The sequence below is a fragment of the Diorhabda carinulata genome, chromosome X (genome assembly GCF_026250575.1).
Source record: "Diorhabda carinulata isolate Delta chromosome X, icDioCari1.1, whole genome shotgun sequence".
Lineage (NCBI taxonomy): Eukaryota > Metazoa > Arthropoda > Insecta > Coleoptera > Chrysomelidae > Diorhabda > Diorhabda carinulata.
In genome coordinates, this window is record NC_079472.1 from 8,980,093 (window position 1) to 9,004,873 (window position 24,781).

At 31.9% G+C, this 24,781-nt stretch overlaps 1 protein-coding gene across 5 annotated transcripts in view; it reads left to right on the forward strand.

Moving 5' to 3' along the window:
- The window catches only part of LOC130901434 (metabotropic glutamate receptor 2), a 602,363-nt gene that overhangs the window by 397,382 nt on the left and 180,200 nt on the right, over window positions 1-24,781 (forward strand). For all 5 annotated transcript variants that reach the window (XR_009060283.1, XR_009060285.1, XR_009060284.1 and 2 more), the window contains one exon: window positions 22,910-23,052. Coding sequence is in view for 2 of the 5 variants with exons in the window: in XM_057812830.1 (XP_057668813.1) it covers window positions 22,910-23,052 (143 nt within the window). In the remaining 3 variants the exon portion in view is untranslated. The remainder of the gene's footprint in view (window positions 1-22,909; window positions 23,053-24,781) is intronic.

Here is a 24,781-nt window from a genome sequence, read left to right on the forward strand (position 1 = left end):
CGACAAAAGATAGAATATATATCATAATATTTTTGTATAATGGGAAACGTCACATTTGAAAGAAGATTGTTCGATAAGCAAATACCTAGTACGTTTGATCGTATAGAAGTTGAATCATATGAAAATCTCAAATTCTATAGAATATAATCAATTAATTGAAATTTGTACGAACCGATCTCCTTCTAATGAAATTACATTGCTTAGGATTTAACGCGAAGCTTCTTATTATCATGTCTGGGATTCGGAATATAAATTAAATCAAAAGTTTGGGTTTGTGCTAATTGTGATAAAATTATAGCTCTTTACATGAAAGCATCTACATGCCCATCACATGGAAAGATACAGACGACTTCACAATGGAAAGTTGATTCTCATAATGGTCATGACGAAAGCCCCTAGTATTATTTAGAACATTCTGACTCTAAAAACCAATGTCGAATTTAAATGTTCTCTTGAACGAGATAGGAGAAATAGAATCGCTTAGCAATTTTCACGATAAGGCACTCTCGTAGGAGATTTCAAGTTATTAGGTTCAAGAAAATATTTGTTTCACAGTCATTATTTCATGTCATTCATCGTTTTCAGAACTGATTTGGTTATAATAAGAAAGAGAACAAGTTAACGTTTCATTTATATGCATGGAACGAAAGCCGGAAATGATCAGAAATGTATATTATTATCGTTACCAGCTCTTAAGAAAGTGAATCTCATTTTGTCTGAAGGCAAGGGCTTGCCGTTGTTTTCCTGGGCAAGACGTCGAATTTGACAATCTCTAAATAGGGGGAACAATCAACAGGGAGTCTTCCACGATATTATTACTTCGTTTGAAAGACTGAATCAATCGAGACCCACAGTTTTTGGCTAAGCGATTTTATCAAGTACTAACTTACAAATCCGTTATCACAATAGACGAAATTTCTTAATCAAAGTTTGGATCTACCTTATACCAGATCTAAACATCTCAAAATACGTCTTTCTATTCCCCGAACAGGGTACTTTACACTCTCACCGACTATGACCACTTTTATCCTTCAGTATTACTCTATTGTTTCCTTGCTGGTCACAGATCTTTGGATTTTATTTAAAATTCCATTTTTGCTTTTTCCTGCCTCAGCTGTTCCTTCTTCCGTAGTCAAAAATAATCATAAATCTAAAAAGAGTATCAGATAAGATCTGGATGCTGTTACTTCTGATTTTCGATACCACCACAAACAATATTTGTATTTTATCGTTTTCATCATTTTTGTCTGACGTCATTTGTGTGTATCTGTATCTGTGACACACATATTGTATTGTCAAAAGGCTATATATATCCAGAAAAAGGCGTATGCCAGAATCTATTTCTGTTCAGATTTCTATGAATAATTTCAGTTAGCTGATACAGAGAAATCCCTATCGATTCGACTTATTCTGTAAGGAGATTATAGTCTCCTTTTTCATGTGATTATTTTCCTTGGTTTCATGTTGCTTAACTATAAAAGTCTGAATGATCAGGAATCAGACCTTACTTTCTCACCTACTTTTGATATGATCGTTACATGTCCCTTCTACTGGGTTCTTTCATGTGAAGATGCGTCTGGCAGCACATTTCAACCGCTGTCGTGTTTTTGTATGTATTGTATTATTGTTCAAACAGTAAAATGTATTGCATCATAAATTTACCATTTTCTATTTGTATCGTGATATTTCTTAATTGTCAAAAGCTTTATAACACACTACTTAGAATTGCAAATGAATTCCATCTATTTGTTAGTTTCAAGGTAGAACCGAAGGTATATTTTAAACTATTGAGGGAACTTAAGGGTGAACTATTAATGGGAAGTTTGCATGTACTTTTTCTGATTCTTGATATAAAGTGATCGTTTTATTCATGTTCACAATGCCTTGTTTGTAAGAGAAACGGAATCTCATCATATTAAAACAGTGCTAAAGGTATGAAATTACGTAAATTAAATAACATGCTATTTATAATATTGATGTTTTGAATATTAGTAATAGTTTATTATTGAAAATTATTTGTTTCCAAGATTTTGTCAGCAGTCATGCTGCATAGAGATATGAGATGAGTTCCTTCCAACCACGAAATTTAAACAATTGTTCTGTGCGCCATTATGATCGTCCAGACTATTCCATGAAGAAGTTGGAAATATGAATGGATTTATTGCTCAGCGAAATTAAACTTCACAATCTGAGACATTCTGCTTAGTAGTTGATGAAGGATCAATTGCTGCTTAACAATATGCTCTGGAACAGAAATATATTTAAAAAAAGGATCTATAACAGTTTCGTGGAGAATATCATAACGTACAGTTCAGAAAAAAAGAATGGAGAAAGCGAGGAGAAAATCGAGGATAAAGAGATTTTTGAAGCCAACTATACAACAGTGGAAGATATCAAAGATGGATAACTGGTCTGTTATGGATATGCACACATAAATGGGTAATTTGAGACTACTTAAGAAAGCCACCGAGTTCAAACCAAGAGGTAGAAGTGGAAAGGAATGAGGAGGAGAAGCTATATGAGAGCAATCAATGTAGAATTGACTAGAGAGTAGAATTGAAGTTGAATATTGTAATGATACAAGTGGCTTATGAATACTTACGACATTGACAAATCACCAATGTATTTTTACTATTACAATATTTGCTGGACAATTGGATCTTCTATATATATTCACTTAAAGATATTTGAAAAATTTTATTCTTTTGTAATTATATGGTGCGGATAGAATGAGTTTATTATTTGGGGAATTATACATGGACATCCTTCAGAATGTAAATATGACACATACAACTTCAAATTTCCTGTTATAACTTGCTTGTGCTTATGGAATTCAATCCTATAATCGATCAGTGCGTTATGTGGGATTCGCCAGGTGTACTTATTCCACACGATCGATAGATTTTTGAAAATCATTAAAGTATACTGGTCTTTTATAGTAAGCTATTTGTCCTAAAACAACACCCACATCCATGCATAATCTGCCTGATTTTAATCCTTGCTGTTCATCTGCTAAAGATCTATGGTTTTTAATTGTATTTGCTTAAATGGAGTTCCGATTGTGGTGCATAAGATAATTGTACCTTAGTTATTTTGGGACATTTATTATATTGTAATACCAATTCCAAATTATTTAACAGAATTGAAACCATCATCTTCAATAAGAAAAAATGAATAGTTGCTTGTATTTCTAAAACGATATTTTTGATGTCTTTCGGCTTACCAAAAAGAATTTCTTTACTAATTTCAGAATGTGAACGAACAAACAAATAAATAGAAAGGCTTTCCTAGAACTCGGTTCTAAAATAAAATATAAACAAATCACAACAGGGACAAAAATAAGTGAAAAAAATACCGTCGGATTCGTCAAACTTTAGACATTCCATCATTATCGAACATAACCGGCTTCACGGTTCATGTCATAGAAGAGTTCTTAATAAAATATAATATCCAGTTGGAATAATCCAGTCCGACATCGAAATCTTGAACTTTCAGACGTTGATGTAGGATCATATGATATGGGTGCAAACTCGCCTTTTGTACATTCCCTAAGATATCTTGAAACTGAAAAAAGTATCTTTATGCGATTTATACTATTTTTAATTTATCAAGGAGAATTGAAATATATTTAGTATATATATATATATTTAGTATTGATGGATGAAAGTTTTTTCAAACATCAAGTTTATAAAAATAGTCTAGGCAGAACCGGACTTACAGGCATTTTCTCATAACAATGTTCCTTCTCTCCTCTACCTCTTATTAAAAGCAGATTATCGTATCGGACCTCTAGTGGTGGACCAAAAATTCTTTAAAAAATACCTGCCACTTATGTTATTTTTTGTTTGTTCCCGAATCTGTAAAAGATGTAATACAATGCGCTCCTGAGAAATGGCCCACGACTGTTCTTAGTTGCCCATCCTGTACATGATCTATCCGTAACGATATAATATTTGAATCATCCATTTTAATACATGTACTTTTGATCAAAGATAATATGGAAATGTATAAAGCACATTATATGAAGCTTTTATTGACAATCTAAAATTATTGCACCATTCTATTCAATTGAATACCGAATATGCATTATAGTCACTATAATTTAATTTATATCAAAACCTGTATATGAAACGACGTGGATGAACATAAATATTTCACAATATTTCTTCAATACACATAAACTGTTTAATCTCACCTTGTTGGATTTTAGAGGGCGTCCTGGAAGTTGTTTGGTCTCTAGAGATAAAAGCAATGTCATTTGTGTGCAGCCACTAGAGTGGAAAGCTCATCTCAAAAAATTTAATAATATATTGAGGGTGTTATGTATTATCCTATTCAAAGCTGTGGAGGACGACAACAAGAGTAATGAATATAGTGGTCTTCTCACACAATATATAAGATGATTTATTATAAGTGCAATATCAATTTTTATATACACTCTGACGGTTTGGTAATATCTATATGGGAGGATACTTAATATCAATGATACTACAACTTCCAGTTTAATATATTGACAGAAATCAAGGATAATAGAAATTTCATAAATTTATCTGTTATTTGAATTTCTACATCGAATCCTTATCTAGAATATTTCCGTACATAGACAAAACATTTACAGAATAATCAATAATTATTTTCACAATTTCATTACATTTTTCTCCTTCTATGATGACTTTATATTTTGGGTATATCTTATAATAGTATGAGATGCTAAGTCAACGAGAGATTGGTTTCAAAACTCTGGTTCCGCACCTTCAGCAAAGTGAACCATAATTAAATAAAAACCCTCAACGATGAATTTCAATGGTAAGCTAAGGACGCCATGCCGGTTCTTCGACAGGCGATAAAAAAATTAAATAGTCTAAATTACTGGTTACTGTGTAAATTTCATGGTAATGCTCGGAATTTGGAAATGAGTACAATTGATGATAAATAACTAATCCCGGACATTTACTGAATAAAACAGCTGATGGTAGTAGTAGCAGTTTCTAATGATATGAGGAGATCCTTCCTAATACAGCTTGTACTAATACCTATCAGAGATAGAAAAGCACCCCAGATAATAGTTGACTTCAAATAAAATAAGTAACATTGTCGCAATAGAAATATCTCACAGCTGTAGGTCATTCACAATGCTTATAACAAGAAACAAGTAAAATAGTAAATATTAACAAAAATTTTAAATAAAAGGAAGTATCCATGCAACAAGAAAACAAGAAAACTATCATTAATTTTATTTTATTGATCATTTTTTCCCAATAATTTCATGAGAATAATACTTGATTTATACATGAAAAATGACCTCAAATGACAAGAACTGACGTTCATTGAAGCCAATTGATGTCTATTGTCATTTGATGTTAATCAATGTCTTATGATTTCTATTGACGTCGATTGATGTCGATTCACGTTCATTAGAAATCATTTGGCCAATGAGATTAATAGGATCACATTTTGGTTGATTCAATTGATTTTTTCCTAATAAAGGTCAAAATTTCTTTCGCTATATACATCTACAGCTATACAGAAATTAAATGTGAGAAATCCGAGCTCGCTACCGTGAGGAGAAAGACGGACGGAAGGACTAGTTTATATAGACGACATAAAACTATAATAACTTAGTAGTAAGAAAATAAAACATAAATTTCCAGTCCATCAGTTGATTGATTTATATTTAATTAGATCGTTATCAATAATTATAACAAAAAACTATAAAGATATATGTGATAAGAGAATAAAACAGTTTAAAAGTTTTAGTCCAGGAGTTGGTCCATTTTTACTCACGATTCTTCTAGACTTGCATTATCTCCATAAAGTCTTAGGCTAATAGATATACCTCGATGAGATGTTTTCTCGGTTACATAATTAGCAGCATAGATCCAATCAGATTTAGGCAGGTGCATGAGATATTTGTAGGTCTAGTCGGTTAAATCACTAGGAAGTAGAATGGTGCCGATTCGATTTTCAAAAGCTTAATTTTCCTAACGTATAAAGCAAGTAACGAGTTATAGCGGAAATATCACCTTGTAACAACATTACCAAGTTGTGTAAGCAGTATGTTGCCTTGAATTTGATCCAGCACTACAGAACTGAAACAGCTAAAATGGCCTCCGCTCTTTCTCGGCTCGGCTTCCTCTCTCTTTCATCCTAAACCAAATCTAACCATGTGTACAGTGCCACGACCGTTAAAATTCAAATTGATAACTGGATGTCAGAATATCAATATACTAAATATAATCAATATAATTAACATAATATATTGAGTGAAAAATTGAACCTTCGTTACTTCACGAAAGCTGCACCAAATTTCTCAAGAAAAAATTGGAAAATGAGATGAACAAAAAGGCATTACCGCTTAAGAGGTAATATGGATTGCCTGTACTTAGGAACAGTTAACAAAGGACAGATATCATCATCGTAAAAATTTATTTTCCTAAACAAAATCTACTTGTTGAATTTTTTCTTTAAATTCATTTGGTACTGCCAAATATAGTGGTTATTGTTTTCTATTGCCCATTGTATATGTGGACAACTAGGTAAAATTTATTTTCATCTACGTGGTGAAATAAAAAAACAGTGCAGTGAATTTTTATATGAGTAATTTTAAGTACCATGTCTCATACCGTCATGTGTTGAGCAGGCAATGAGTTTGAAGCTGCCCATTTGTCTTCTACTACAGCCGCTTTAATGGGATGGAGTTACGTGAAACATTCAACTTTCACAACGTATTTACTTTTGTTTTGTTTAAAGTTTAAAAGACTATCACAAAATGGGATGGGTTAAAAATGGAAATTAGGAAAGAAAAACGGCCAGAATATTCTCTCATGTTAAAAACAGATGGAAATGTGTGAAGGTTGGATAATTTTTTTTTTAATTATTGTAGTACTAGTACGTTTCCGGAACGATGTGCAAAAGAAAAATCTTGTAAATGGGCCTAATGAACCTTTTCTTCATTTTAATTTCCCGTCGTGGTTGCTTATTCGCGAGATTTTGGCTGCCAAAAATTCCCCCTTTGCTCTTATTCATCTTTTATTCACGAATTTGGTTTCTCTTCTGGCTTTCCGTTAATAAAATTGAGATGAAAAAGGAATATCTCGACACTATTCCTAACGTAAAGAAAAACAAATATGGAAGAAGAATTTTATTTTAAACATTTGAACAAATACAGCTATTTTAGTTTTCAATCAATATTTGCAAAAGTTTTTGATGAGTTCTAAACAATCCACGTTTATGCTATATACTTCTCAATATTAAACTTCGCCTTCGCTTCTTATTATGTACTTGCACACATAATATTACCTCTATATCGCATGAACGGAGGTTGCAGCGTTTTGCTTATGTTCCTTTTTCAAAATTTAATATCATTCTCATATTTCTAGTGAGATAACAAAATCAATAAAATCAACATGGATAAAAATTTGATGTAAATTGAAAATTATGTCTCTAATTTTATTCATATTTTGTGTTTTTTTTCACAACTCTTTGGCGACTTTTGATCTCTCCAATCTTAACCTACAATGACATATTCAAAATAGGTTCTCTCTCTACTTTCTCCTAAGCTTCATATTCGCAATTCAATGTTTTCAAATTAGATTTAGTGATACTGATAATTTGTGAATATTTGAAATGAAATTATATTTCTGTTTGGTGTTTCATTTCTTCTTACAAAGCAGCAAAACCTCTTCTGTGAATAGAGTTCAAAATATTTATTCCATAATATACCGATACTTTCTAAAGTGCCTATTTTATTCTTAGTTTCTTTATTCTTAATATTCGAATTTTCAATGTAGCTGATGCAAAAGATTACCAAGAACAATATGTCAATATACAGCAGAGAACCACAAGAACAGAGATCGAGCAGAAAAGTGGGTTGCATAAAAAACAAGAAATCAGAAGACGAAGTACAGAGTTAAAAACCAATGACAAAAAGATTCACAATTGAAATGGAAACGCAGTAAATCTAGAAGGCCCAAATGAAGGTGATAAAAATTACAATAACAAAATATTCTGGGATGAATGACGAACACGGTATAGTGAAATTACGGAGAAAGTGTCAGGAATAATAACAAGAAAAGAATGCTCTATTTCTGTTTAATCAACAATTGATAATGACAAATACATTCCTCTATTATAAATATATCTCCATATACACTCGATAAGTAATAAGCAGTAATGAAAGATCAATGATAGATTATGTAATGATATAATAACAACATAAAAATACAATAGAAGATACAAGAGTAAAATGAGGACTAGAAATTGGCAGCGACCACTACTTAGTGGAATCCAAATTTAGGGATCAGGAAAAAAAAAAACTCATAACTGAACAAAAAACGGTAAAAAACAATATGAATCCATAAAAGCATTCAAAATGAAAAATTAAACCCTCGCCCAGGATTATTGATAAGATGTGAAAAAGGAACTTTAAACTGCGAATAAAATATATGGAGCAAAACCTATTATATAATAAATATCATGGTAGTTGAAGGAAATGAAAATCCAGGTAAAAGAGAAAAAAGGGTTTGGAGAAATTACCGATCATATAAGAAATAATATAACACATCCAAAGGAGAAAGAGGAAAACCAAAGAACTGAGTTAAACATTAAAGGAGGAATAATGTCAAAAAATTGAGAAAAAAAAATTGTAAAAATCACAAACTCCTCCACGAAACATTGGAATATAAAAAATTGACGTTTTGACTTTTTATCTATCTTTCAAATCTTATTAAAAAAACTAATTTTATAACAAAAGAGATCAAGAACACTTGGAAGCATTAATATATAAAAAGGTCTGAGAAATAAGAAATTGAAGATTGAACGATCTGAGAATATACATCCTACAGTACCTTGGTCTTGGATGCTAAGATGTATAGGTACAGACATCTAGCATTAATTGATGTTTGTGGTTACCTAACCTAACAAAATGAAATGATTATCGTGGACGAATGTAATCTCAGTAGTTCAAATACATTTATAGTTCTTCCATTATTGTGTTTTTCATAAAGACTTATTTGAATTGTGGTTCTAAACGGGCTAAGTTTAGTCGATAACCAAAAATGCTGAGCCTCACGGGAGTAACGATAAAATCGTTGTGTACATTTGAATGGAAACCATCGTTAAGCTCGATAATATGTGAAATTTGATTTGCTTTTTCTCTATTTAGAAGTTTCTAAAACTTAATTACCACACATTATTTATACCGTTTCTTCAGTTCGTACTTTTTTCTGGATAAAACTTAAGGGTATTGAGACATCAACAAAATCTCATTTCATAGAACATTTCTTTGTTTCCACACAAATGTGATGGATTTCAAGTCTTATTTTGGAAACTTTGATGTTCTTTTATTCAATTCTCTCATATTCATTATATACCAAAAAAATACCACGACAATAAACAACACCTACAAAAGGTTTTTATGTCTTTTTGTTTTTCTTTTAGAGGGCAATGAAACGTGTTAATACGTTTGAAGGGTATATTTACACAAGGGTCAAGGTGGCAACAACGGTTCATTCTATTATCTACGGCTTGTAAGCTTTTCGAAATTTCATTTATGTACAAAAGATTGTATGTGTACAATATCTCAGATCTCAGATTCTGTATTTTATTAGAATTGATGTGTCTCGACAATTTAGATTGGTACATTGCATGGTACAGTTATGATACAATTATCACTTACAACTTTAATATTAACATTAATAAACTGTTTGAATGACATACGTCCAGAATTTATATTTCATTTTATAGTATCCCAAATAACGGATTAGGCGTGGTAACTGTTCCGCATTACTTAAACATTCTCGGACCGAATTTCCTAGCTGGTAGTTACGGCGTTTATTGGAGTATTGCGAACAACTTGTTAGTATGGGGTCAACTATCAACGGTATTTTACAGAACTGATATTTGAGAGGATCAGAAGCGACCATTAAATATTTATGAGTCAGTCGAGTATGCCCGATACGTAGATTGCGTACAACAACTGAGTCTCTACAACTCTTAGGAGTCACTATGGAAGTTAGCCATCGAAGCTTTTTTGTGTGCGGTGATATCCTAATTAAAGTAATGGTAAAACCAGAGCTTGCTTGCTAGATATATTTGTCTAATGGAGATTATTGATGTGAATAGATCTCACTGCTCTTCGTCAGTGCAAAGAGAATTCATAGCTTAGATAAGGCATGTAATTCTTTCTATATAGACGTTAGCGAAATATGGTAGACGATGTCGTTTGATTATTTTTTGTGATGTGGCTACGACACAACTTACGTCAAACACATTTAGATGCATGAACAGAAATATATTATATTGAGTGGAATTGATAATATTTAAAAATCGTTGTGTGTGTTTCAAGTTGAAAGGTAAACTCCTGAAGTTTTCGTCCAGTGATTCTACTTTTTACTTCTGGGAATAATTCGGAATCCATCCAACCTGTAGATCAAGTGGCCTGTGCCTGTGGGGGCCCCTTTATTCATATAATGTTTGAATTTTTTGCGTGGTAAAACCATAATAGGCGGTAGCACTTGACCGCTTGCGCTTATGACGACTGTGACTTTTGTGACCTTTTGGCGCAATTATTTTCAGTGGTTTCTGCACTGTCGCAGACGAGATCTCGTCAAGGTCAAAAATTCGCGTGCCATCGGAATAGTTGCATTCCTGTTCATAACTTCAACCATATTATTGAATAATGCTTTTACAATATTTTTGTTAAAAGCGGTGGCTCTAGCTAAATTGCTTGGATCTGGATACTTCTGGATTTCTCTTTCTAAATAACTTTAGCCAGTCAATTCCTGCCATTCGATTTCCTTTACATGATTTGAGCATTTAGATCTGAATAATTGTGGTCATTTCATTGATTATTATCCGGCATTATTTGGTTGTTAATCCATAATATTTTCAGAACTTTTTCTTGTTCTTTTGCAAAAAACCTGATTAGCCGAGTAATTTGGTGATAGAAGTGTATTTTCAAGCAATATCACCTCCCACATTTCGGGAAAATAACGATGTGAGTTATTAAACAAAAATATCGTTAAGGGCTGCGGCCTTTTTTCTCTCTTCTGAATTTCAATGCCAATTTATCTATATAGTTGTGTGTTGCGAGGCATGCTGAAAATAAAAAAAAATATACTTTACCGAAAATTATTCACTTTTATCGTTACTGAGGATTAGAAAACGTTGCTGGAGTATATTCGAAGGGTACTCAGTGGATCATGATTCAATGTGTACCTAGTTCTGATGATCCAGATTGTACCTTTTCGACATTTGATAAAAGCAGATAAATTCCTAAGATATCCAATTTGTTACTTTAAACCATTGAAAAAATTGTACAAAAAGGAAGATACAACACGCAAATAAATATTATTTCTTTAATTTCTTATTTCTTAGACCTTTTGAATTTATTGATATATTAATACAGAAATACCTCGAAACGAATTTATAAAAGCTACAGAACTTAAATGTACAACAACATACTTTAAATATGAAAATAAAATATACAAACTAATTGATGGTTGTGCTATGGGAGCTTCCATTTCAAGTGTTATAACACAATTCGTAATGGAGGATCTCGAGGAAACTGTCGTTAGCAAACTTGATATAGATATTCCATTCTTTGTCCCATATGTACGAGTAGATGATTGCAAAATTCAATTCTTATCATAATAAACTTCAATTCACAATTGAATTCGAATAAAATAATGGAATCAATTTTCTTATTGTCACATTATATGAAATTAACAATAACATAGAAACAGAATGGTATACGGAACCAACAAAGTCATCGAGATATTTGATTCATGTAATCCAATATCACAAAAAAGATCAGTGATAATAAGTATGGCTGATAGAACTATCCAACTATCAGATACTGAATTAAGATGCGTAGCTATTCAAAGAGCAGAAACTGCATTGAAAGAAAATAATTATCCGGAAAAAATGATAAATAATATATTCAAGAAAAGGATAAACAGACAATACAATCAATTGAAATACAGAACAGAAACGAAATATCAAAACATAAAACATTTTTCCTTACCATATCTATAAGGACTTTTCCACCGACTATCAAATTATTTTAATAAATATGATATTAGTATAAGTCATAAAGGACATAATACGTTATCCTAATATTTCACTAAATTGAAATCTAAAACACCAAAAAACACAAGAAATAATATTAGATATCAAGTGCCTTGTACTAATTGTGACGCTGTCTACATAGGGCAAACATCTCAGTATTTAGAAAATAGACTAAGAGGTCATCAATACGATAAAAAAATAGAACTGCATTAACGAATGAAATATCAAAAACCATTAATTCAATTCTAAAGATCCAAAAATTCTTGGAACGGAATCTAATACACGAAAAAGAGAATTTTTAGTAATGGTTCACTTTCAACAAAACGAAAAAGCGTATAAATGATAAAAAGATGTAAATAATTTGAGTAGTATTCATAGCTCTATTTTGTATATTCTAATAAAATTAGAAATAATTGGAATAATTAAATACTGCTACATATTTGAGTTGTAAGGACTGGGGACTCTTATTAGAACATTTTCTATTTTGAGTTCATTCTTATTTTGATGTTCATGATTTAGGTGATCTACTGATTAGTATGAATACACAAGTTGAAGTGTCAATATCATATTTTGATAGAGACTTAAAAAATGTCGAAATGTCAAAATTAATATTTCTCCCAGAAATTATTGAAAAAACTAATTTTAAAACAGAAGAGACCTAAAATCAAGAACATTCAGATGCATTAAATATTATTTATTGATAATCACTTTTGACTAATAGAAAAACACTTACTAAATGAACTGGGGTCGTAAATTGGCCACTATTTGACTATAGTCTCGTAAAAATTTCAACTGAAGCAACTATATTCAGCTAACGAAAGAGTCATCTCTGGTCGATAATGTATTGCTGCTACCCCTACCATTTGTTTTGAATTGTGTACTCTATACCCCTGCGCCACTGTTGTCATATCGGCATCACTGCTACTAGTTCAGAATACTTATTTCCATGTGATAGAAACTCAAGTTTCTACTTCTCTACTTAAAAGTATTTATATTATAATTCTAGATTATAACGCAACAACTTTTTATTGCCTTAACTTCAAATCCATGCTGTTAAACTATAACATCTAGTATTCATAATAATAGTTTCAAATTTGGACATTCAGGAAATTTTGGAATTAACTTTTGTTATTTGAACATAATTTGATTTTATCATATCTATCTTTTCTCTTGTATTCCATTGTAAATTTTATCTACCAAAATAAAACCAATAGTCCCATCCGGACTCTTTCCACAAGAAGGGAAATGATAGTTTTTTCTATTCATATATTTCAATTATGAAAATATCTTGATTTTCCACATTTTTTTTGATTGTTTGTTTTTTAAATTTTTTTCTTAACTCTGCTTTGTCATTTGTTTATTTGTCAGTGAATCTGCAAACTCGCGACACTATTTTGATTTCAATTTTGGAGTGGTTAAACGCCTCAAGTTCTTTTCACATAAAATAGATGTATTCTCTTGTTTCTGTAATTCTATTTTGATTGAAAAATATTATTTCATCCACAATAATTGATTAAAATAAGTACAATAATTACCACGTGAAATTGATATTCATTGCAGAAATATGTACTCTTTGGACTTGATACCAAATATTTTATATATGACATTTGATAGTTAGTCGTCAAATGTAGAGAAATTCTTTCTACCAAAATAGTGAAGCGAAGTTTCATAGTGTTCAAGACATGGTATATTGATTCTATATGAAATTTTAAGCGAAGGACTGACTTAATTGCAAAAATAGATCTAATGTAAATCATGCTTCATAAGCTGTTGATGAAGCATTTTAACGAGAAAAATACTAAGTTTGAAACATACGCCTATACATAATATGTAAGTTTACCTTATTACAATAAAAAATGATAAATAAATTGAGTATACTGATGTGTTATATGCTGATAATGAAAATCAACCTATACCAAAACTAACTCAGTCATTTGATCTATCGAATAACAAAAAGCAGACAAAAGTATTATCCGGATCCAGTAGCCTTCCCATCGATCTGTCTAGATGAGAAAAAAAGTACATTAACTGTCTCAAGGAGATTCCAATGATATATGTCGTGGGTTACGTTTATCTAAACAATAGGGATCTCAATTAAAAGGATATAATTCATGGCGTTCAAACACCAAAATAATTCTTGTCGGCTAAAAAGACTAAAAAGCTTTTCCTTACAAGATAGCTATCTGATATTTAGTAACAATATATGTGTTTTGGAAATACAATACAAAATTAGAAAGTGACATTTATTTATCGATGTTTGACTAAATTATGGTAATAATCTTCCTTCGATATCGATATGCTACTAATTGAAAATAAGAAATTAATTTTGGAAAAGATCGAATATAATAAACATCAATTTGGAGGTTTAAAAGTTAATTTTTTTTCAGAACTGAAACTTCGATACAAAAAAGTTATTTTATACGTGAATTAGAGAGCAGAAGTATGTGCAATATACAGTGGTTAGCGTCAATGAATATATTTGAAGAAATTACAAAAAGGATTCGAAAAAGGGTTACCGTAAGTGTTCAAATTAATGTTCATCTTGATCAATGCATTTACGGCAATTTTTTAATGGAGAAGCGGGTCCTATAAAGCACGTGAAGCTGTTGGTGAAGAATTTCAAATTCTTCTTCAATTGCAGTTCAGAGGTCAAGAAGGGTTCGTGTCACACCACAGGGTGTCAGGTAACATGACCGTGTGGGCCACTCGAAGAATCCTCGTCTGCCTTTCCATTCTCCCAAATGAGCATTAAGGTACTCCCGCACACATAACCCTTACTGCGTCGAAGCTCCAACCTGCATGACCGACGGATATTCGTGAGTGTTGGATAGTTACCCGCGTAAATCTTCGAGCATTTATAGATAACTTTGTATCATCACGTGACCCTTGAAAAAGTACGGACTCGCGAGACCTTCCGGATGGATGTCTTGCCACACATACCAGGGAGGTTTGATTCTTCATCAATGACGACGTGAGGATTCTGGTCGTTCCATTACACGTAGTTATGCCGATTAATCGTAGAATTCAGCTTAAAGGTTGTTTCATCTGACCACAAAATGGAATGCTGGAACTTTGGATCATACTGACTGTACCTAACCAAAATACCGCAAAATTCGAATTTTCGATCTAAATGATTCTCGTGGTAGAAGAGACGTGGACGGTAAACTCAATAGTGCATGTGCATGTCAGATACATTTTAAACTATAAGGGATCTGAATTATCAGGAGCACAGTACTAATAAAATTATTAGATTCTTTCGTTAAATTTGATAAAGTACCATCAAAATATCCCGATGATAATGAATCTTCATTAATTGAAATGAATTAAGATAATGATAACATTAAAGACGAATACATAGCCATTCAATAAAATTGAAAAGATCCAACTAATAGGTACACCGAAGCAATATGATTGACAAAGATCATTTCAAAAATCAAAGTTTTAATATGTAGAAGCAAGAAACCTTTGTGTAACTTGTAACCGGGAACTTACTGTGAAACACTTATTTTTGAAATGTATTTTATACGCATCGCAAAGGCAACAATATTATTTTTTAAATGACCCTACCAGGAAAGAATTGCGTCGAGAATAATTTCTATAAGTATCTGTTAAATATGTCTTCAATTAATAAGTTGAAATTATATTATCAAAACCATCGCTAATAACCAATATGGTTGATGCCAGAAAAAAAAATTTCATATTAAATGCCAAATGTTGGCAAAATTTGTTATACTTCAATGCATTCCCTTCTTAGTACGCCTCATTCGTCGCACATGTTTTTGTAACAACTTTATCACATTCACAATGTATTAAAAGTAAATTTACATTCTTCGTTAATAAATTGAAAACGAGACATTTTAATAATTTTCGAAATTTAAAACCTCAAGTATCTCGGGAACGACTACAAGTTGGAATAGGATTATTAAATACAATTTCATTCGATTTTTTTTTCACAGACCTTGACAAGATAAATAAAAATACTTTTTTATTTCTTAGTGCTTTTATCATCGGGTCAAAATAAAATTTAGACTACACCTGCATCTCTAAAAATTTACAGAAAACATTTAATATCTGGATTACAGTGAGGTGAGGTATAGGAAAGTATACATGAATTTGCCTAATTTTCTACTCCTAATGCATTAAAAAAGAAAAAACCGGGTGGTTATTTTTAAAAAAATAAAGAAATGTGATTTTTATAAACTAAGATTAAAATACATCTAACCTTGTTAAGAGCAACCGAATAGAAATCATTTCGATATTTTCAAGGGTATCCTCGTAAAACAATAATTTATAAGGATCTGCAACGGTAAAATTTTTTACAAAATAATTAATAACTCAAAAACTATGAATTTTCGAAAAAAGTTTTTAGACAAAAATATACTAAAATTTTAGGCAAATTTCAAAAATGTATTAATATACAGGGTATGGGTAGAACCGGAAGTCTTTGACAATATTTTAGTTGAAAGACCGTATCCGAAAACCCAAACGTAGAAATTTTCATGATTTTACTATACCTAAGTATTTTGCCATATAGAGATAGTTCCAACTCGTATATATTTAATGCATGTACAAAATTAATTCGGAAATTTTATTGAAAATAAAATGAAAAATCAAACCGTTACATGTTTGTCCATACTAGTTAGATGTTGATCGGATATTATATCTGCATGATTTTGAAATTTCACCAGAGTATATTTTTATGTACGAGAGAGTAATAAAACCTACCCACTAATCCAAAACCGAGTACGGTCATTATAAACATAATTACAAAATAATATAAAATTTTCTTAAATTGTAATAGAAAAACGTTCTTACTGGTGAAAAGTCCTTTGTGTTAAAAATTGCGTAGCCACATTAAAGGTTAAGTACTTTGCCAAAAAAAGTTATAAATTTTTTTTTATTTTATTTCCAAGAATCGAATTCCAATAAAGTTCTGTGTGAATTTTAGTATGATAATAAAAAAAATTGGAATTTGCGTGGATGCCGAAAAATCCATTCTTTAATATTTTATTATTTTAAATAATTATCAAACAAACATTTATGTGAAAGAGTTGACACAGTGAGTCGAACGCTTGGCATCAAGAAAAATTCGATTTATCGAGTTAATAAACGAGAAATGTGGGGAGTTTCACACAGTACGTGAAGTTCTAGAAAAACTAAAATTTCAGGTAGAAAATCATTTAAAAGTGAGACAAGCGTTCTTTCTTAGTAAAAAAATTCTGACAATATCACGATTCGAGATGATAAGGATTACGCTCTACCAAGTAGAAGCACATTATGGAAACTTTTGAACTAAGTTTTCGCCGGAAAAAGCATTCCAGAATATCTGTCTCAATAGATAGAGACGATATTGTGGTATGTAGGATATATTACCTAATAAAAAAAAGAAATGGAAGTTATATGGAACATAAATCAATGGAAGACATACTCCAAATAAATTTTGACAAGATAGTGTGAATTGTTGAAACCGTTGGAGATATTTATACAGAACACACTGTTTACAGTACCACTATGCGAACACTCACACTCACACTGTCCGATGCGAGTTTTGATAAGAGACTGAACTAAACGTGTAATTGTGATAATTGGAGTAGAGGTAATGTAAATAGCGTGTTCAATCCATATCTTGGTTCAAATTTAGAAACAGGAAAGGGGTGCAGGGTGATAATAATAGACAGTTTAAACGGTTTTACCTACAACCAACTGATTAAAAAAATAAATTGCAAAAAATCGTGGAATGACAGTGGTTAGATCTTCGCCATACCATTGCGAATTGAACCCGAGTGAAAGTTTAACAATATTACTAATAAAATGATCAAGGCTCTAATTGTTAATATTAGTTGCAATAGTTCATCTTTATCTGATTTGGTTTTGTGATCTACCTACTGATGAGGTTATATATTGAAATTTCCTTAGGAACGTGGAGTTGTTCAAAAATCAAAGTTAAAACTCTTTTACCTATATAACCAGTATGACACGATGCTCGTCATACCTTGTGATAAAATGTACTTCTTAACCTTCAGCTGTTTGGAAGTTGTAAACAGGTTGCTAAGGTAAAAATAGAAGTTAACACCCAATATATTGATTATATTCATCTCAGTTCATACGAAAATACTCGATGTATAACGTGAAAAAATATTTCAACTTTCTATTAAAAGTAGTGATAGGCCTATGGATTATGAATGCTTCATCATTTTATTACTCTATCACAAACAAAATAGATTAAATTGACACTGTACTGTCTACCTCAATTAGTCTCCATGAAGCCATCATCCTCAATGAATTTAAATACTTAATAACAATGAAGACAAAAATAGTAAATTAAACTAAGACCTAGAAAGCAAATAAAAATTACTAGATTATGTATTAAATACTGCGAGAAACTACTGCAATGAATCAAAACCAAACTGAATCTTTCAATTAATTGAATGTGAAAGAATGAATTGATTGAATTGAAAGAACTTTCTTGATCAAGCAGACTTATTATTTGGTGCCACTTTCGTTTTTGATAATACGAAAACTATTATTACTGTATTCTTTGATACATTTTATGGTCTTTCGAAGAACAGATGATTTATAACTAAATATTCTTTCTTCGATATTTTAGGCCGCGAACAACATATCAAGATACTGTTTTAACTATTCACTTGGATATATTATTACTATCGAAAAAAGACAGATTATGGCTCTTATTGTTTTAGGGGAGTTTTTAAATTTCCTTTTCTTATATCGAACACGCACTGGAGCAACAACTTTAGATGCTAGATCTATCACGGTTGTATTATTGTTGAACATCAAATGATTTTCGTAACAAGTCAAGATAGGAGTTACAGCTGTTTATTAAAAACAAAAACATTGTATTAGTGCCATCATTTAATTTTCATTAATACGTTAACAATGAGCATCTTCGAAATCTGAAAATATTTCTCACAAATTGTTTTAGTCGCTCTATTGTAAAATATGCAAATCCGAAAACTCAAGACAAATAATTTGCTTCCTTATCTGACCATCCTGTATATTTAATACTCGCAATAAATATCCTATCATGAAGTTATAACCATAACTACTCGTATATCAATTAATTTTTTACTTCATTTATTTCCTCTCCATATTTTCAATGGTTGAATTAGTATCCCATTTGTCTGATATTCATCTCACGATTTATTTTCATCATAATGTTGATCTGGATATACGAGGGTGAATCAAATATAAACAAGACTTATTTTTTAAAATATTTATTTTGATTTTAAACGCACAAACAATCATAGTTTATTTTTCTACATAATCCCCTGATTTAGAAACACATTTTTCCCAGCGTATAGGTAATTTTTTAATTCCTTCCAGGTAAAAAGAGTCAGGTCGTGTTTGTAGCCAATTGCGCACATATGCTTCAACCTCAATATCGCTGTGGAATTTTTGCCCTCCCAAAGCTTCCTTGAGAGGACCAAAGACATGGAAGTCGCAGGGAGACAGGTCTGGACTGTATGGAGGGTGTTCCAGTGTCTCCCAACCCAGTTGCTCCAATTTTTGTACTGTCAGGGCTGCCGTATGGGGGCGAGCATTGTCATGGAGGAGAATCACTTTTCTCATTGGAAGGTGTCGTTTTTGCGGCGATGTGCAAGTCTGACCTCAGTCAAAATTTTGCAGTAGTACGCCGCATTAATTGTTCTGCGCTCATGTAAAAAATCAAGGTGCAGCAGGCCACACTGGTCAAAAAAACGGTAGCCAAAACCTTGCCAGCCGATAATCGTGACTTGGCTTTCACTGGTCCGGTTTCTCCTTTCTTCCTCCACTCCATACTCGCTTGTTTCGACTCAGGGGTGTAGTGATGCACCCACGTTTCATCACAGGTGACAATGTGAGAAAGAAATGGGTCTCTTTCTTCCCTAAATCGAGCAAGAAGACGCTCACACACTTGAAAACGATTCAGTTTCTGGTCAACTGTCAGAAGACGAGGAACCCACCTGGCACACACCTAGCGATACCCTAGCTCCTCTGAGAGTATAGAGTAAGTGCTTCCATAACTTATTCCAACCTTAATTGCAATATCCGAAGTTGTTAGACGCCTATCACCTTCAACAAGTTGACGAACACTGTCGATGTTGCCCGCTGTAATGCTGGTGCGGGGTCTGCGGCCATGGCTCTCATTTTCAACACGTTCACGGCCCTCCACGAACTGTTTATGCCAAGCAAACACTCTAGCTCGCGACAGCGTCTTTTCCCCGAACTGTGCAGTCAATCTTCTCAAGATTTCGGCCGGTTTTACACCTTCTGCAGCTAAAAACTTTATAAAAATACGTTGCGCAATAGAGGGAGGTACCTCCTGCTCGGACATCGTAACGATGGACACTGAGCGAGTCTATGATGATGAGTCACGTGCTTCCCCCACTCCTGACAAACCAACCTAACAGCCAATAACAGCGGAACGTTCTTCCATCACTATTGCGCGCGCAGGTCCAAAAGTCTCGTTTATATTTGATTCACCCTCGTATATATCGTATCCCATCTTAAAATATTCAGAAGTAGAGAAATTCATTCAAATATTTTCTACTTAATTATTTTTTGTTCACTGAAAATATTCCCTGAATAGAAATATATGCTTTTGACAATAATGTTTTTAAATCCTTTTCGCTTTCCCAATAAACGTGTGTCACATTCTAACCGTTTAAAAAAGTCTTTGATTGCTTGTGTAAATATTCGTTTTTGATTGAACATCTTAGAAGACGTGAGAAACAGTTCTACAATATGATATTCATTCAAATCAAAAAATAAAATAAATATTTCATCATTCGTAAGCATCAATTATAAGAGGATTGAAAAATATATAAAGCTTTATTCTGGAATCAAATTCAAATAAAAAGAACCAACCGTGTGAATAATGTTATATAATTTAGTTGGAATTTGATTAGAATAGGGCGAAATCAAGAAAAAACGAATTTCAATGCTTATTATAGAAATTATCTTCCTACGTAAGGAATTTTATCTAAAAAGCAGATTTAAATGTATCAAATAAAAGTGTTCATAATATGTTTATGAGAAATTCCTTTATATGAAAAAATTTTTAATCAAATGCCTGATGTAAATAACAATATCTAGGCTTAGAAGATCTCTATAATTGAATTATATAAAATAGTTATGTGAGTACTAGAACACTACTCAACTTATTATATCTCATCGTAAGTTTTGATTCTATTAACAGTAATATTTATTTTCTCTACTTAGCACCACTACTGAAAATGTGTTGAGATCGCTCCTGACATTCGTTTGCGAGACAGTAGACTAGACCACAATCATAAAAAGGTTCTTGAAGTTGGAATATAAGTAACAAAAGGACACTTGAGAATCTCAAGCTATTAACATTATATGAGTTAGAACCGTAACTCCAGGGAATTTCAATAAACATTTAACCCTCTGCACACTTATAAAGTTGAACGGAAGTGGATAAATTAAAACAGATTTCTTAGAATTATATTTGTGGTGGAATAAGCCTATAGGTCTAAACTTTGCAAATCTAACCAACAGAATTTTGGAGAACTGAGTTATACTGAACACCATAACGAAAAAATTTCCAAGAGAATTGTAAAAAAACCGGCCCAATCATAAATAGATTCAAGGCAAACCGAGTTTTTGTAGTACTAACAGCTAATTTCCATTTCTAAAAACTGGTTGGCCTACTCAAGATAAAAGAGAATTTCTGATAACTAAGCCTTTAAAGAAAATATTCACTATAATTCTTCCGATGTAATAAATTTTTTATCAAAATATCGTGGCTTGCCAGATCGATCTACATCAATAATACTACCCATTGGCAGAAGCCTCAAGTAATTTCTCGAACAGACAATGGTTATTGACAATCTGTTTGTCGAGATAGAAAGGGTAGAGGTGTACACCGTAAGTTATGCCCATAACATTGCACCTCCGGTTTAAAGCCATAACTTTAATGAGAGATAAGATGTAAAAAGATTTCAATCTAAGTGTCAAACTAAATAAAAAGTTTAACTTGAGAGGAAAGTACTCTTCAATTTTTGTGCTTGAAAAAGAGTGTTTGGCAAAACTTGGGGTTTGAAACCCGTTGTGATCGGCCAAGTTAGTTCCATAAATAACCTAGGCATTTGCTATCAAAGCAATTGAAAGTTCCTTCACGCATTTCTTGAAGCGATCCTAAACATAAGACCCGAGAATTTTTATGCAATAACAAGAACTTGGGTGAGAATAGGAATATAGGCATATGAACAAAGTCTAAAAGGGAGTATAAAAGGGATAGTACGGTACACAGATGGGTACAAGATACAAATTGAAATAGAAATCGAAGTTCTATACAATTTGATATCAATTTGCGATCCTCACAGAAAATTTTGGAGGAGAACCTTTACAAAGTTTAGACAGTGCACCAACTGCTAGCCATAATCGTTTGTCACCTACTTTGAAACAAACAAGGCAAATTTCCAGTTGAGTCGTTTAGTATTTATACTGGAATAATCACAAGACTACTGTAAACTGCGAGTGCTACAGAATCCCACTCAATGATTTTCTCCGACCTCAACTCGATAAAGTGGAACTGGAGCTTATATTTTCACAGTACGAGTAATGTAAAATTTTAAGAATGTTTGAGTTCAAAACAACTAACCACAGACTATCGACATATTGATTTTTTTTTACTTCATATAGAAGAAATTAGGATTTTAAATGAACAAAATCCAAAACAGAAATACCAAAGTATCTAATTTATCAAAAAAATTATAGTCTAAGAACATGTTAGGGTGACAGTTTTGCGCCACTTCTAAACAATTCCATTGAATATGGAATGAATCACTTTTCATAACGAATATTTTGTTTTCAGGTTCTATCAGTAACATCGACGGTGCGGAATATCATTGTAATAAGACTCAGGTTAGGAAAGTGATATCGGGCGTTGTTGGAGCTGCTTCCAGCGTTACTTCTATTCAAGTAGCCAATCTTCTGCGCCTTTTCAAGATTCCACAGGTAACAATTCAAATTTCAGTTTGGAGATTCATTATCACATGAAAAACAATATTACGCGACAGAAAACGATCAATTACTCCTATTTGTAACCAATTCAACGATTGTTTCTATATTTCTAAAAAAACACACGCTTAAAAGATTTATCTCCTAATAAATTGCGAGCCAAGAGATATCATTATTTCATTTGAAATTAATTTCGACTATTCAATAGGCGGTAATTGAAGAAATTGAAAAATGCCTTCATGTGTTGGGAGGGCTAAAATATATATGAGAGAATGCAAAGAAAATCATCGATTCTCCGTGATTTTCTGACTCTTCCTAGCTGAACCAATCTAACATATTTATCTGTAGTCGCGAATTCCCCTCCTCCCTGACGAACTCTCTTGTCGAAATAAGATAAAAAATTTGTGCCCTACCCTATGGCCGCTACTGTAGACTAGGGCAGAAGCCGAGAAGCCTTAAAAATGATAAAAACTATAAAAAATTATACATGGATAAAACTTATTGTAAAAGAAGTGAAATATAGAAATGAAAGGAGAATAATTTATGAGCTTGGAAGGGGTTTTTGATGGTAAAAAACGTTTTATTTTCGTCTCTGGCAAAACTACAAGTCTTATGGAAAAAGTTAAGAAGCATAGTTGTAATTGTATGTAATTAAAAAATTCATAGCTTTTGTATTTACACTTTTTCCATTTCAAAATTCATGCGAATCATTGAAATAGCCAAGTTTTTGGCTTTTTATTTTTGTTTCACAAGAAATATTTCAATTTTCACAAAATTTTATGGAAACCTACCTTTTTATGTCTTATTTGATTGAAATATTTGTCGTTTTATATTGACTTAATATCAAAAAATACCCCTAAATTTACTCAAAAAGGTCAAAGAAACGAGAAAAAAACTCTCCAGAAATTATGTACAATTTTTAGATATTTATGAAAATATATACTCCAATTACTTATGTTTATGCATGTAACATGGAATCTCACGTTTTTCGTGTAATTAGAGTGTAAAATTTCTTTAAATAACTAAATATGTAGAATGATGGAGAAACAAATTTTCAAATGCGAGTTTTTTACGTTGTTTTACTTTTTCTAAGAAAATGTACCATGGTGATGGTGATATCTTATCACACCATCGGAAAGTGGAACATAAAACTTACCAACTCTTTAACAAAAACTGATATCTTGACGGGAGAATTTTTGATTGAAATTGAGGCACATTTCGTTATTAGGTCAATATAGTCAATTCTGACCATTTAATTTTTTCTGGGATTTCTATGGTATGATCACTTTTCTTATGGCTTCTATACGCTTGGAACATTATAATAAAAAACAATTCCACACATAGAGTTTTATACATAAAAATTTTGTTCAAAATGCATAAATTTCTACCAAGCAAAACTACGCACATTTCTGAAACGAAAACTGGAAAAGCGTTACTACTGAAAAAATTCAACAAATTTTTCAGGATGACTATTTTGATAGTCTCCATATTTATACGGTGTGTCATGACATAAATATTAATAATGTAAAATTGATAGGAAAGGTAATTATAAATTATAAATTGTTGGATGCATTTGAGCGCATTTGATGTGCTTAATGTGAAAAAGGTTAAATACGGATAAAGGGCCAATTCCTTACAGCCCATACTATAGTTTAGTGGTTAAGGAATAAATGAATAAAGTTCCCGCCAAGGTGGAAATTTAGTATAAAATAGGTAAGTCAAGTGG